The 16,811-nt window shown below is 49.2% G+C and overlaps 1 protein-coding gene across 1 annotated transcript in view; it reads right to left on the reverse strand.

Moving 5' to 3' along the window:
* The window catches only part of LOC144269549 (cysteine-rich protein 2), a 56,547-nt gene extending 39,942 nt beyond the window's left edge, over positions 1–16,605 (reverse strand). Inside the window, exon 1 of the mRNA XM_077825336.1 lies at positions 16,197–16,605. Within this exon, the coding sequence (XP_077681462.1) occupies positions 16,197–16,605 (409 nt within the window). The remainder of the gene's footprint in view (positions 1–16,196) is intronic.
* Positions 16,606–16,811: the final 206 nt, after the last annotated feature.

The raw sequence follows: 16,811 nt of genomic DNA on the forward strand, positions 1-16,811 counted from the left end.
TTCTTACGATCATAGAACCAGAGGGTTAAAAGGAATCGCAAGGGTCAGCTAGTCTAACCCCCTACCAAGATGCAGGATTTGTTTTGTCTAAATCATCCAAGACAGGTGACTATCCAGCCCCGTTTTGAAATCCTCCAGTGAAGAAGCTTCCACAACCTGTCTGAGATTCAATGGATTCATTTTGTCTGGCCAGTCTGAAGACTAAAAAGAATATCCTCCAATCCATGCCTGACACCTTGCCATGGCTCAAATGTGGGAAGCAACAGGTGAGACCCAATACAAGGGCCACACAAAAATTAGCCATTGCCAGAACTGGACAGAGCTGTGGGATTCCTTCCTTTAGCGTAAAGGACTCTGTCTGTAACCTTGGGCCCACGCCTCTCCATTCCTGATGTAAACAGCAGCGTTCAACTGTAGAAAGGGAAAGGGAGATCAGATCCGCATGGCACATAAGGACGAAGATGAGCAACAACCCTGAAAGAGAGGGAAGCCTTTGAAGTGTGTCTAGCAGTAATTCAAAGAGTTCTAGGCCTAGAGGAGATGGAGATAACCGTGGAAAATGGGACCCAGTAACAGGCTACATTGAAAACAAAGCCAACAGAAACACCAGGCAGCTGAGAACATTAGCTGCTACTTCCATTCACGGCAGAACATCCAACAAAGTCACTGCACATGCAAGATTACAAGCCCCTAGTTTTCTTCCACTGCCAATACCTGTGTCCCATTGGTCAGAGCCTCCAGCATGATCTATGGACTCATGCCTTCTTCAATACTTTGTTGGGAAATTCAAAGCATCCCCACATTTGTAGGTCTCCTGACCCACCCTCTGGTGTCTCAGGATGGCTGGGCTTTCCTCCCCTTCTCCTTTTGGAAATCAGAAATGGGAGATGGAGGAGACTTATTAGGTCAAGTTATCCCTCTCCTGTGTGCAGGGGGCACCGTCCTACAGAATATCCTCCAGGGCTCCAGTATTAGGTGAACTACGCTACTGGCCTCCATCCCGCGGCCTAACAGACCCTCAGTTAGCAAATCTTTTCTGACGTTTAGCTGCATTACACTCTCACCCCTACTTCCTCGGACTTTTCTAAAAAGAAAAGGAGGACTTGTGGCACCTTAGAGACTAACCAATTTATTTGAGCATAAGCATAATGCTCAAATAAACTGGTTAGTCTCTAAGGTGCCACAAGTCCTCCTTTTCTTTTTGCGCATACAGACTAACATGGCTGTTACTCTGAAACCGGACTTTTCTAAACAATTCTTCTCCCTCCTTCTCATCTCCAGCCTTCACATATTTGTTGGCTGTTATGTCCCCACTTCTTTGTGCAGCCAAGACATATATAGTTCGTTCTTCACTAGTAATTCAATCCCTCCGGCCCCAGAGTCACTGTTGTTGCTCTCTCTCTGAAGTCCCTCCAAGACTTGCACAAAGCATTCTCGCAGTGTAGTCTCACCCACGGAGAGGAGAACTATCACCTCTGTGGGGATCAACCAGGAATGGCTCCAAGCGAGTTCTCCCAGCCTACCAGAACACCACTGTGAGTGGGATCAGAATCAGGATCTCGCTACGCAGCCTAAAATTGCTCTGGCCTTTTTTGGCAGCCACGCTGCTTGTCTGATTTGTGTTCCATTATTACCCCAGTGTCCCTACATCATTGCGTTCCAGATTTCCCACTCCTACTGAATAGCTGTCTTCCAGATTATTTTGCCCCAGATGCTTTAGCTAGCATTTCATTTTATTTCCTGTCCAATAACACTAGAACTCTGCATTAATGCATTCTGCTTTTTTGCTACCCTTGTCTATTCCCTTCAATCCTTAATTAACTTTGTGCACTCTTCTTCCAGCTCATCTGGGAATTCTTCACCCATTTTCCTCCTGTCCTGGGGAGTCTGTTGCAGTTGCCCACTGCAATTTCTCTATTATTTGACATTTGGCTGCCATACCCTCCTTATTAAATTGTATCAGACTGGTTCTGAAACGTGGACACTTCTTGTTCTAATGTGTTGTGTGGCACTGCTGTGAGCTGTTAAGCATTTGACTCACTCGACCCCAGAAGTAGGGGCATTTCAGTAATGGATTCACTTGACAGGTATGGCTACTGTGCTGTAAATTCTGTGATGTGCCATGAGATTCTTTTGGATCATGCAACACCTTTCACCCCAAAGTATACTACTCCGTTTAATGTTGAAGGCTAGTGATATTCAGCACCAGCCTTCTCCTACTGCACCCACATACGCTAGCATTCCAGTTCAAATAACTAGCCCAGCAGGTTTCGGCTATGTGCACTAGGACAAACTCCATCCGCTACAAACGCTTCCAGATACTACAGGGGCAAACTGCTGCCAGTTCCTCTGGGGTAGATGTAGAGCATCTTCCATCTGCAGCGTGATTTGCAGGCGGGAGGCCCATGCCAGGATTTGAGCCTCAGAGAGGAAGCTCCAGCTTTACACCCTTCCAATCAACGTCACACACTGCCAAGTCTAAGCCCAAGAGATCCACTGCCTTCTTGCTTTAGGGCAGACCATGTGATGTAATGAGCTGCCCTCCATCATGACAGCCCAAACAAGGAGCAGTCACTGTAACAGTATGAAAAACAAAGTCCTTTCCCAGTGAGGCCATTTCCTTTTTCCCTCCAGCTGGGAAGAGAAAGGGGCATTCAAACAGCTTGGAGCCTCTCAGCAGCACACCAGGAGAGCGCCTGATAAAAGCCTGATGGGAGACTCACAGACTGCTGCACCAGGCAGCAGATATACAGAGCCTGGTACTTTAGTTTGCTACTGTGGACTGTGTTCACAGACACTGACTTGGAGGGGGACCCCGCCAGACACCCAGTTCCTGAGCCTCCACAAACCCACTCCCTGGCAGGGCCCCCCAAGGACTTCTGAGAACTGAGGGGGGCAGAATCTTTTGTAGATTTCTGTCTTCTTTGCAGTGGCTTTGGGTGGGGCAGTTGCACTGATCAGATCTTAGAAGCAGGCTACATGTCACCCACACGTCTGTCTGAGGCAATTCCAGTGTGCCCGTCACCACTGTATCTAGGCACCATCCCATGTCATCTGTGGTGAATCGAACTGACTTCACTGAGTGGAAGTTTTCTATTGGGACTTCAATGGGAGTTTTCTGCTGGCTTCAATGAGAGCTGAATCTGGACCTCAGCTTGCGCCTCTTTATTTTAAAAGCTTTTTGTATAAGAAGTCTAACACCTCCTCCCCCCAGTTCTACAAACTCTCATGCATGCAGATCGAGTGCCTCACATGTGTAAGCGTTTGCCAGGTCAGGCATAATATGAATGCAAATACACTGCGCCAGGACAGTGCAACTAATGTAGGAATCCATATGTAAGAATGAAGAATGCTGTCACAAGATGCTATCTATGTTTATCTAAAGTGCTAGTCAGAACTGTATGATATTGTTTTGTATTACAGAAGGAGCATGGGACCACGTAATTAAAGAGACATCATGAATCTGAAACTTACTCTACTCCAAAGAAGTTTAAGCTTGTGTTGGTACCACACCAGCCTTGTGTCCCCTGCCAGCCTCTGTAGCTTTATCATCACATTTTCCTTTGTGGCTTTATCACCATATTTTCCTTTTTCTAAAGGAAGCTTCTCCCCCTCCAGCTGCTGCATGAGACCCACACAAACAAGAGGGAAAATCTAATCGCTCTGGTCCTGAGCCTGAACTCATAGGACTCCCTGCAGTACAATGGCAGCACCACTTTTCAGGATTGGGGCCTAATACCACACCGGGGAAACTGAGCATACAGAGTGCTGTCAATCACACAAAGGAGAAAACAATAGAGGAAAATGTTTTCCCCACCTACTCCCTTGCAGTGACAGTCATCTCAGGAGCCTCAACAAAATACAAGCAAGAAAAATTCACACTGAGATGTGATTCTTTTAAATTGCCACAGCACCTGTAACTAAGTGTCTACACACAAGGGGGAGGGCTACAGAGGTACGGCCATTCTGAACCTGGGCGTTTCCTGATGCCCGGGGCCTTGGCAGTGCAGCATTAGCATTCGGTCCATGGCACTTTCTGTGTTTCTTAGTGTATTTCCCAGCACTCAGGGAATGGTGAAAGGTTCACCATTCTGCCCACAAGCTCAGGACCCGTTCTGTCTTATTTAATCATTTGTGTGAGTGTCCAAACAAGAACATCCCAACCCCAGGCACAGCTCCTCTCCCCCTCTTGCTGCTGACAGGACCCAGATTAGCAGAGTTAAAAATACACAAAACTAGTTCAGAGGAAACGATGACAGGCAAAGGCGGAGAGCTCAGAGTCAGGCTGTGACCCGGCCTTTCCTAACGGTATGTCTGGACTAGGATGAGAGGAGTAGGATTTTAGATCATGTTGCTTGCACCTTCTAACACAACTTCAAGTCTAACCCAGGCTCATCCCCCAGGTCAGCTCAACCAGTTAGCGTGTGTGGGGATACAACTTGCCTTGTCTACCTTCATGTGTTAGAATGTGGTTGCTAACATGCTCTAGAAATCTACCTTTCCCCTTCGCCAGGACAAGCCCTAAATCTCTCACTCTCTCAGGGACTTCCTTCCTGCAGGCAACAGCCCACCCTTCAAAAGGGAAGGCAGCCATGTTCCTCCTGCTCAGCAGCGGATGCCAAAATTATCAACCTGCATTCTATTTAACCACCTGAATCTTCAATTCCCCGTCCTTGGTGGGGGCCCAATCTCAAATCCAGGGAGTCCATGTAGAGCTTCCCACAGACATCCGTGAGAGCTGAATCAAGCCCTCCAGGAGACAGTGGTTTCTTCAGGCAGTTGGGGCCCAATTCTCCATTGCCCTGGCACTGTTTTGCACTGGGATGAATGTCAAATGTAAACAGAAAAGGAGGACTTGTGGCACCTTAGAGACTAACCAATTTATTTGAGCATAAGCTGTCGTGAGCTACAGATCACTTCATCGGATGCTGTAGCTCACGACAGCTTATGCTCAAATAAATTGGTTAGTCTCTAAGGTGCCACAAGTAGTCTATATTCGCAAAAGGAAAAGGAATAACACAGCTGTTACTCTGAAAAACGTAAATAGTGACCACTCCAACCGAGTAACATTTTGCACCTGCTGTGTACCTGCCTTCAGCTCAGCATCCCAGGGTCTGGCAACATCAGTTACTTTTAAACTAATCAGTTTCTTTTAAATATAACAGGTCATGCTGGTAGCCTGAAAAATGGCAGAGAAGGACAGCTGAGCGATGAACCTCCATGCTTGCTAACTACTAGGGCCTGAAGCTGAGGCTCTGCATTGCTCTCTGCTAGCCAGGAGATTTCCTCTAATACGCGACACTGGAAAACAGAGCAGCTCCCTGTAACAGCAGCAAGACTTGCAGGAAAAACACACAGCCCTAAAAGGTAATGGAAGAAGGAAATCATTCTGACTAGCTGGGTTATACGCATTTGTAACCCACCCGCTGAGAATCATTTAGGCTGTCCCCTCTGTCCCCACCCTGATGTATATCCATCCACTGCCATTCACATTTTTAATCTTTTCTCCAATTCGGAGCCCAGGCACTGCCCATAGGATCACTATCATTGTCAAGCCCTCTCCACCACAAGCCTGCCGAAGCTGCAAACCAAAGTCAATCAGTCAGTCTTCTGGCTGACGTTCTCTGTGCACCAGACACACTGCGGGGCCACAGGGATGGGATCATAGCTGCTGCTGACATCTTGTTGCCATGGCTTGTTTTATTTTTAAAAAAAAAAAAAGCACTAAAGCATCTGCCTGCCAACATGGGTCCATAGAAAGTTACATAGATTTTGTGACCAAACATAGTAAAAGAAACACGGCTGGTCCAGTCAGTGACCCCCTCCAATCCAGCATGCATGTCTTTAATTGGCTAATTTGTCCTGTGCTCTCCTCAGGTTTGGGAGAAACCACACTGGTCTTTATAGCATCCCGTTCCATGGCAGGGAACACAAGGCTCTAGACTGATAACGCTCATGGCTAGGGCCAAGCTCTCTCTGAAACCTGCCCTGATTTGCTCATGACCGGGGCCTGCTTTCTGGAGCCCGTTGGTTTGGTGAGGCAGAGAGGTGCTTCATCTCCTCATCAACTTCCAAGCCCCAGAAGGAAGTTCTACACTCTTCATTCTTGCCCTCTCCCATGGAAACACACCAGGTTTTCAGTAAGCCCCATAGTTTCCAGGAACTGCAGCTCTAGAGAGACAAGGACCAACACCCATTTTTAAGGGAGGAAACAGGAGCAGAGTGGGGTCTGGAGGCACAATCTGACTGGCTGGCCTGTGCCGATGAGAGCCCAGCACTACACAGGACACCAGGAATCCACTGGCCAAAGTGTTAATACAAACATGGAGTCCACATGGCATCACACACTGCGTGTACGCCTCATCTGCTGGAGGCCCTCCACAGCCTTGGACCTGTTGCTTCACGATGTATCTGAGCCTTGAAAACTGCACAAACTGGCTGCCCTTCCACTCATGTATTCCTACAAACCTGTAGTGCAGGGTCCCGGAGAGCTTCAAGCTACCCACAGATAACTCCACGCATTCGCTCAGGGAACAAAAGATCTGCTAATTACCCTTCACCACCCTATGGATGGGTGGAAGTAACTGAATGATGGGGCCTGCTGGTGCAAAGTCACCTGCCAACACAGTGTGCAGCGCAGCCAGGTTTCCTGCTGAAAGCCCAGGCAGACAAAAGGTCTCCTTCCTTCCAGGGCTAGGAAGGGACCCGTGCCACAATGCATTGCAGGCACTCTCCTTTTTCTGCAGGATGTCACCCGCTCTTCAAAATTATCCATGCTAAAATTAATCAAAGGAAGCCCACTGGACCAAAGAGTCAGGTGTCAAATGCCATGTGGGCTCAAGTGCTAGGAAGGGAAGCCAGAGACATTTTCAACTCCCCTCCTGCACCACTCTTTCAATAGCTTCCCAGCCCAGAAAGGCATTGTCCCCTCTCAGGCCTGCATGGAAAGGTGAGGGTGAACAGGGTGGATGATGCAACAGCCTGGAAACTCACGTGGACAAATTTAACCAAACCCACTTGGCCTGTCAGCGGGGTTTGAACCCAAGCCATTCAGTGCTATAAGCCTTTACCGCTGGAGGACAAAGTCCATTAGTGGACTCAAACTTTGTAGAAGAACCAGTCACTAGAGGGGGACAAAGAACCCCCTCTCCTTACATGGGTTGCACAAGCACGGAAAAGATCACCATGAAGCGATGTGCCCAGGGACATCTGTAGGGTGTCCAATGTAATTTCCTGCATTTTACAAGAGTTAAGACATTTTATTTTTTAATCTACCTGCCTCCATCCTGGTAGAAAGCCAACAAAACTCCATTCTGACCCAGCGGCCTTTGGGTCTTGTCTAGTATAACCCATCAGGCACACACAAAACCAGGAAGAAAGCCATGCAGAAAGCCAACACTAATATTAGAGGGGAAAGCAAAATCAGAGTAGGTTCTCTACTGACCCGCACTGGGCACCTGGGACCCAGCTCCCATTCTCAGCAAGGTCTCCCAACCCTTGTCCTCAGTACTGCTTATACAGCACCTTCAGCATGCATAGTGCTGTAGTAAGAGCAGGATGGCTTTTAGTCTAAAGGCAACAGAGGTAATATATATTGGGTACTAGGCACAGATCTGACCCTGCATACGTAAAGTCAGACCTACGTGTGATGTAACAGAAGCTATTCATTTTTTGTGTTTTACTGTAACATTTTCTTAATAACTGTATGGAAAATTTGTTTTGCCTCATTATTTTTGTTTCTCTCCCCGCCACCCCATTTTATCTGCCTCTTTTCAAGTTGTGCCTCTAACTTTTCTTCCCCCTCCATTCAATTTCCTTTCCCCCCTCTCTCAATTTCCCCTTTCCTATTTTCTCTCCCCCTCCCTATGCTCTTTCCAGGACAGTGATCAATAAATGAAGCTCCCTTCTAACTGCTTGCTTGCAGCCTAAAAACTAAGCTCCTGTTCCTGAAGACACTTGCACAGCACACGGGAGCATTCCCTGGATCAGGGCCTAGGCTCTCGCCACACCTGCTGTCAATCAGCAGTTCAGTGAGAAATGGAAGCACCACTCACTCCCTGCTGACCTAATGAGCAGCATGGAAAAACTAGATACTAGTTGGCTTGCAGGGGAGTCTCCTGCCAGTCCCAGGCACACCCAATCTGTCCCTCAGCTGCTCTGCAAGGAGAAGCTGTGAGCTGGCTCCCAATGAACAGCAGAGGAGGAGGGGAGCCACTGAGAACTGCAAGGATGAAACACAGCAGCATATTAGGTGCTCTCACCTCCTGCAGGGGTTTCTGCAAGGCTGGGTCTATGCTAATTGTGGGATGGAACACAGGTAGGAACAAGTATCCGGGAGTAGCCGTGTTAGTCTGTATCCACAAAAACAACAAGGAGTCTGGTGGCACCTTAAAGACTAACAGATTTATTTGAGCATAAGCTTTTGTGGGTAAAAACCCCACTCTTCAGGTGCATCAAGTGATAGGAACAAGTGGTTAATTAACCAGGCATGTTAATTAACCTGTCCAGATCTGCTCTAGGAATCATTTCAGGGAAGTTCTCTGGCCTGGGTTACACAGGACCCAGACTAGACGATTACAGTCATCCCTTCGGGCCTTGGAATCTATGAAACATAGTTAACAACTGGCATCTTGTCTTTCAGACCACAAGCTCTTTGGGAGCAGAGCTTGCATTTACATCTGCACCACACTGAGCACAGTGGGGCCACAGGCGCCGACTTCCCCCCTTTCCCGTGGGTGCTCAACCCCCCTCTGGCCTCAGCTCCGCCACCACTCCACCCCTTCCCTGAGGACCTGCCCCTTCCCACCCCTGCACCGCCCCCATTCCAACCCCTTCCCCAAAGTCCCCGCCCAACTCTGCCCCCTCCCTGCTGCTATTCCAACTCCTTCCCCAAATCCCCACCCCAGCTTCCCCTCCTCCCCTGAGCATGCCACGTTCCCACTCCTCCCCCTCCCTCCCGGAGCGAGCTAACACTGCCAAACAGCTGTTTGGCGGCGACTGAGCGGGAAACGTTGGGAGGCAGGCAGAGGACGGGGACGCAGCACGCTCAGGGGAGGAGGAGGTGGTGATGGTGGGGCGGGGATTGAGGGGAGCTTGGCTGCCAGTTGGTGCAAAGCACCCACTAATTTTTCCCCATGGGTCCTCCAGCTCCGGAGCACCCACGGGGTCGGCACCTATGAGTGGGCACACCCTGATGTGACCCTTAGCCATTACTGCTATAGAAATGTTTGCTAATAAGCTGCAGACATACCCCCAGTGAAGAGGCAGGAAGGAAGGTTAGGGGCTGCTACTACAGGAAGGCCTATGTGATTTTCTGTCATTTGTAGTATTTGTCCAAGTACACTACAACTGTGCTAGTCACCCCACTCTGCAGCTTTGGGCAATTTCCTGCTCTCTAGGACTTTCACAGCTAAATCCCCGTCAGCTGCTTGTATTCTGATACCGGAGTCAGGCGGCAACTTGCTAGAAACCCTGTCTCCTTAGATGGACACACCCAGAGAGCAGCCTCTCAGACATCAAAATAGGAGATTATATAAGAGCCAGCTTCCAGGCCATCAGCATTATCCCTGGCAATAAAGCAGCTGTGCTTAAGTCACCCATATGGTCTCTGCCATGCAGGCTGTGCTGAAGAGAAGGCTGGAGTTTTCTCAATATTTTAAGAAAACCTATAATACACGCACAGACAAAATCCTCACACTCAGCCATGCAGAGCCGGCCTGGGCTGGAGATTTTCAGGCCATGGGCACTGGAAAACAGCAAGCATCTATTTCCAAGGACAGTGGTTACTTATTAATAGCAGAGCTGGTTCTGCTCTTCTAGCTTGAATTTCTCCAGAGCAAACAAGCCTGCACAGAGCTCTGCAAAGCACAGAAGGAAGCAGTACTGGCCAGGACATTGTATTCCTAAATACAGCGGCAGGAGAAGCTGATACACAGATGACTGGTGTAGCAATGATGGGCATTGGGCACTTTGACACCAGCCAATGGGCCCGTTTACTGAGCTCAGACCCAGTTGCAGTGACCATGGATCAAGGGGTCTGCTCACCTCTTGCTAACACTTGTTCCCCTTTCCCGTGATGCTGGGCTGCTGCTTACCAAGGATTCCCCTGTGGGAAGCTTGGACTGCTCCCCCAGGGTATCAGTGAGAGGCAGCTTGCCTCCATTCTTCTCCTATGGTGCTGGTTACTGCTGGCCCAAGCTACAGAGGCTGATGCTGGGCTGTGAGCCTTATACCCTCCACCCCCGCCGCCCAACTCAGAAGCACTCTCCAACCTCAGACGCTGGCCAATACTGGCAATCAAATGATCCCAAGCTAAAAGCCTCTCTCTCTGCTGCCTCCAGACAACAGGCTCCTCATTCCACACATACAAAATTTCCCCCCAATACCTCAGCACTCGCTGCTGCTGCCAGTTGCACAAAAATGCTAAATTCTGGGGCTATTTGGCCACTTCTTCCTCTGGCATGGGCTGGCATGTACCCACAGGCATTTCTTTGGACAAAGAAAAGCCACCCCCTTGCAGCAAAGCTCCCTGACTCTGTAATTGCATGCGCGTTCACACACCCACCGCCAGACGAGGTCCTTTAGAACAATGCAATCAAGAACAAAAAATGCCTGTTTGTTATCTGCCTGCCTGGGTTCCAGCAGATGGACAATAAATCGCATGTACTTGTTACATATTTTGTCTTTTTAACTTTGTATTCAAGCTCAGAATTCTGTGATAAACATTGCACAGAGAAGCAGCAAGACGCCAGCTGCTGCAGTTTTCTCTCTGCAGTTCACTAGCCTGAAAACAAAGGCTGGTAGAGAGGGGCAATTCAGAATTTTCCCCCAGGCACAGGCCACAAAGGCAGTGACCCTGCAAAACTCACTTGGAGGCCTCTCTTTTGTATTGGTAGCTTAGGAAATACTCAGTTGTTTTGCTTCAGGGTGACTGTGACCACCAACTCTTCCTGGTGGAAGAGACCAAAACATGGGCTATTTGCAGTTAGGGGTCTAGGAGTCAGCTATGGAGAATTAGCATCAAGCAGTTACTTTTTCACTTAAATAGTCCCAACAAGTATTCACTGGATCTTTCAAATCACATTGTAAAAAAAAGGTAGACTAACCAATGGCCCAGCTGCTACTGGGAAAAACGTCCCAGGCCACAATGTGCTTTTTCAAAACAAAAACAAAAAAAATCTATTTTTATGTTTTCCTGCACTTTAACCTCATTCTGTACTTCAGGAAACACCCACATCCCTCTCATTACAGAGGCAGGATCTGCCAGATTTTTCCGTGGAGTAAAAGGCAACAGGAAGACTGAAAGTTAATTTTCCATAAATAAAATTACCGTTATTTCTGGACAGCTGCCCATTTCAGTACATGAGCATCTCAACAAAGTCAGGCAGAGGGAAGAGAAAAATAATTTGGTTACATTTTCCTGAGATTCAGAATTACAACTCCTGTCATCTAAAATAATTATAACCAAGGGGTCATTCATCACAAGGAAGTAACACTTCCAAACAAGCAGGACTTTATTAATCAGTCTCCCTTAATTTAAGAGGCAATAAAGGAATTCATGCACACACGCAACCTGTGGAAGATACTTCCACTATTGCTTTCCCACTAGGTTATGTGATTTATTGGTCAATTGCAGTGGAAGTTCAAAATAAAAACTGGCCTTGGAAACAAGAAGCAGGAAAACACCTCTTCTTCTGCCACTTTCCTGATATGTTTGGACTAGATCTGGTCAGGAAGTGATTTCCCCAACTTGCAGAACAAGTGTTTGATTTGTTTTCATACCAAGAGAAATGAACATGTTTTGATATTTGGGTTTGGGGGGGGGGTGTTATATGCAAGATATTTCAACAAAAGCATACTGTTTTTGCAACATTTTCCATCAAAAAAGTGTTTCAACAGAAAATTTTGGACCAGCTCTGACTCTGATTGCTCTCGCCACTCTTGAATACAGACCACCTTGGCTGGCATAGAACCAGCATTGGCTCTGTGGCACAGTCTCCCCTATACCCCTTTCCTCAGACCCCTCAGAAGCCCTCCCCCACAAATAAAGCCAGGTCTCCATGGGATGTCAGGCAGCGGAGGCTGAGCTGGGGCTGGGAGGAGCAAGGGAGCAGCCACAGCCCATGGCATGCAAAGATGGCTTCTATCCAAGCGGATTTCTGCATGTTGTTGCTGCAAAGTAGGGAGCATAGGGGGTCTCTTCTCTCTAGGTTATTACCTGCTCCGTGCATCTAGGCAGCTCATTTATGTAGCTGTGGGTGGATGACACCTGCATAAACCCATCTTCCCTGGGACCGTGGGGCAAGAGGGTGGGGAAAGTAAAAGAGCCTAGAACTTCTGCAGGACTGACGCTTCCACTCATCACAAATCTTGGGAATGCTGACCTGATTCCTCCCTAAACGGGGAAGATTGGAAGTGAACTCTGCAAGATCATGGTTCCTCTGGCTCACTCCCATGGGTACTTCTGCTTGGGCAAAATATGGCCCCATCTCCCTGACTGCAGCTGGGGCAGTCAGGAGAGGACAGTCTTCTCCACTACCAACAGCAACCAGTGATTCCACAAGAACAGAGTCACCCAGAGAGCAGGGAGAAAGAAACTAACATCAGACTGGGGCCTCCAGGAAAACAGACACGGTATTTTCAGCTTAAAAGGGAAAGATTCACACACAAGGGAAGAAATCCAACAGGCTGAGTTATTCCCGCCCCCACAAAAAGACTTAGAAGGGGAGAAAAAGCAAATTCCTATTTCTCAATGTTTACTTGGAGATGGCTGCAGCGGAATGAAAGTGCACAACCCTTCCCAAAGCTTTGAACGCTCAGATGCTATCATAACCCCATGGTATTTCTCTACCAAAATAAACAACCAGGAGCAGCAAGGACTGGGGAAGATGGATGCTTGAGCAGTCACACACTTTGCTACATGGCAGTAGATCATAGGAGGGAGATGGGAACTATTCTCCAGGGTGGGAATAACCTGCAAGCAGCACTAGCCAAAACTAAGCCGGAATGCAAAGCTAACTAATTCAATCAGAAAGTGATCTGGGTAATGGAGATTAATTCCCCGTGCCTTTAAAATTATCCTAATCTTCAACAGTAATTCCCAGGACTCTTAAGACCATGACAGGTTGGAGAAGGGAGCAAGTCAAAGCTAGGTTCTAGTTGGTGCCAAGCCACGGTCTGGACCATGTACTTTTCACGTAATAAAAGCGGTATTGGAAGAGGTAAGTTGTCAAATGGTGGCAAGGCACAGCAAGGAGTCAGGAGACCTGGGCTCTAGTCCCAGATTGGCCATGACCAGCTCTGTAAACTGGGGAAAGTCACTAAAATCAGGATGCTCCACCGGAGACGCCCAGGGTCTGACTTTTACAGGTGCAGAACAGCCATCTCTTCAACTGCAGACAGCAGGAACTGTGGGTACTCGGTGCTTCTGAGAATGGGGTCCAAGGTGCCTCAGGCTGGGCACCCCAAGAATGGATATCCCCATATTCAGAAGCCACTTTTTAAAATATAATTAAGTGTCTTTGTGCCTCAGTTTCCCCATCTGTAAAATGAAACTAATACTGCTTTACCCACCTTTGTAAAGTGCTGTGAGCTCCATTAGTGAAAAGTGCGCTATAAGAGTATTTTACATACATTTACAGTAAAGGAGAACAAAGCAATTCAGAGATTTTGGAAATGGTTTGGATGAGAAATGCTCTGTACTTCAACATGCAGAATTGAGGGGTGGGGGGGCACATGTAGTTAACCTTTGCATTCTAGCTCTTTGCTGTCTGTAGATGCTGCTGGAACTCATTTCTGACTTTTACCTCCCATTCTTCCCACTACTGCCAAGTTCTCCTGTCTTTCCAAAAACAACTTTGCCCATCCTCTGGAAAGTCAATGTGTCCTAACTCAGGCGGGCCTCCTGGCACCGCCATCCTGGCAATACTGGTCAGATCAAAGCTACTCAGCACCCACAATCAGTGTGAGATTTGCAGATGATTACAGACCAGTCAGCCTAACTTCACTCTCTGGAAAGATACTGGAACAAGTTATTAAACAATCAATTAGTAAGCACCTAGAGGATAATAGGGTTACAAGGAATAGCCAGTATGGATTTGTCACAAACAAATCATGCCAAACCAAAATAATTTCCTTTTTTGACAGGGTTACTGGCCTGATGGATGGGGGAGAAGCAGAAGATGTGATACACCTCGATTTTAGTAAGGCTTTTGACACAGTGCCAGATGACATTTTTATAAGCAAACTAGGGAAATGTGGTTTAGATGAAATTACTGTAAGGTCAGTGCACAACTGGTTGAAAGACTGTAGTCAAAGAGTAGTTATCAAAGGGTTGCTGTCAAACTAGGAGAGTAAATCCAGTGGGGTCCCAGAAGGGTCAGTCCCAGGTCTGGTATTAGTCAATATTTTCATTAATGATTTGGACAATGGGGTGGAGAGTATGCTTATATAATTTCTGGGAGACACCAAGCTGGGAGGGGTTGCAAGCACTCTGGAGGACAGGATTAAAATTCAAAACAACTCTGACATATTGGAGAATTGGTCTCAATTTATCAAGATGAAATTTAATAAAGACAAGCTCAAAGTACATCACTTAGGAAGGAAAAACTACATGTACAACTACAAAATGGGGAATAACTGGCTAGGCAGTGGTACTGCTGAAAAGGATCTGGGGTTTATAGTGGATCACAAATTGAATCTGAATCAACAATGTGATGCAAAAAAGGGTAATATCCTGGGGTGTATTAACAGAAGTGTTGTATGTAAGACATAGAAGGTAATTGTCCTGCTCTACTGGCACTGCTGAGACCCCAGCTGGAGTACTGTGTCCAGTTGTGGACACCACACTTTAGGAGAGATGTGGATAAACTGGAGGGAGTCCAGAGAAAAGCAACAAAAATGATAAAAAGGTTTAGAAAATCTGACCTGTGAGGAAAGGTTAAAAAACCTGGGCATGTTCAGTTTGGAGAAAAGATGACGTGGGGGGACCTGATAGTCTTCAAATATGCTAACAGCTGTTATAAAGAGGATAGGGATCATTTGTTCTCCATGGCCACTGGAGACAGGACAAGAAGTAGTGGGATAAATCTGCAGCAAGGGAGATTTAGGTTAGACATTAGGAAAAAGTTTCCAACTATAAGAGTAGTTAAGCTCTGGAATAGGCTTCAAAGGGAGGTTGTAGAATCCCTGTCACTGGAGATTTTTAAGAACAGGTTGGACAGATACCTGCCAGGGATGGTCTAGGTTTATTTGGCCCTGCACAACCCAGGGGGTTGGCCTTGATAGCTTCTCAAGGTCTCTTCCAGCCCTACCTTTCTGTGAGTCTATGATCTCAACACACTGGGTGTGGGACAGACGCGAGCTGTTTTGAAAAATCTGGTCCGAGCTGCAGAACCAAGCACTTGAGAGATTGGCCCAGCCACGCACACCCATCTGGGCAGGGGATCAGACAACCCAGCAGAGATCCCAATCACACTGTCCCAGTAAGCGCACACAGGGACTCTCCCAGGGAGCCGGTACCAGAGGACCAGATCAGGTGGAGCCCTCACAACTTTACAAATACAAACAACGCAGGTGTTTCCCCCTAACCAACCAAAGCAGCAGAGGTTTAGCTCTAACCCTTTCCCTGCCACGCCCTATCCCTATAGCCTCTACTCATCATGTTAAATCCAAGCAGAGAGCCACAGACCAAGGTCTAACATGCTCAGCTGCCCTCTGTTCCCAGAGAGGGGGAGCCTGCAAACTGGAAAGGGGGTGCACCCAGGTTGGGGATGGGCTCAGCCCCCTTATTCCCAGGTAGGGGTGCACAGAGGGTGGGGAAGGGAGACACCAGCTGCTCGCCCCGCCCCGCCCCCGGGAAGAACGCACGGACTGGGGATGGACTCAGCTCTCGGGAGGGCGGGTGCAAGGGGGGGGGGAAATACAGGGCGGGGGGGGTCGCAGCCCCTACTGCCGGGTTGGGGCTGCACCCAGGATGGAGGGAGAGTAGCCTTCCCTTTTCCCAGGCTGCGGGGCGTGTGTGAAAGGGAGGTACTAGTCCCTCCGAGGAGTGGGGATGGGGGGAAGAGCTGCGGCTAGGCTGGGGAGCGCAAGGGGGTAGCCCCTGTTCCCGGGCGGGAGTGCCCCAGGCTGGGGGGCACCGGTCCGTGCCCGGGGGATGCCCCGGGCTGGGGAGGCAGGGGGCACCGGGCACTCACCGAAGTAGACGGTCTTGGTGCACCGGGGGCACTTGGCTGCCATGCCGCGGGTCGCGCAGCCGGGGAGACGCGCTGCTGTGTGCGGGCTCCCTGCTCCGCCCGGCCCAAGCTCCGCTCCGCGCCGCCCACAGCCCGGCTCGCCCGCCCATTGGCCGCGCTGGCGAGCTGGGGGCGACTCCGTCTCCGCCTCGCCTTCCCTCCCTTCCCGCGCTGCGCCGCTGCTGAGACCGACGCGGGGGCCGGGCGCGCCAGCAGGTGCAGGGAGCAGCCCCCGCCGCCCAGCTGCACGAGGCGCCCCCTCATCACACGGGGCTGCGCTGTCTGCACCCCCCGAGCGCGGGGCCGGAACCGGGGCCGGCTGGAGACAGCTGCCGCGCACCAGCGGGGGGTTGCCCCTGCTGCCGCGCATCACTAGTCCCTGCTGAGCGCAGAGCCAGGGCGGGAGGCTGGGAGCCACAGGGCTCCTCGGACCCTGGCCCAGAGCGAGCTGCACCCTGCCCGGGGCTGTGTCCGGTCCCAAACACCTGGGCAGAGCAGGACAGGGGCCCCCCAGGTGTCCCCTTCGCACCCTCCCCGCAGCCCAGCCACGCTGGCCCCACCTGAACAGGGAAGGCA

Source organism: Eretmochelys imbricata, chromosome 8 (genome assembly GCF_965152235.1).
Source record: "Eretmochelys imbricata isolate rEreImb1 chromosome 8, rEreImb1.hap1, whole genome shotgun sequence".
In the NCBI taxonomy this organism is placed as follows: Eukaryota; Metazoa; Chordata; order Testudines; family Cheloniidae; genus Eretmochelys; species Eretmochelys imbricata.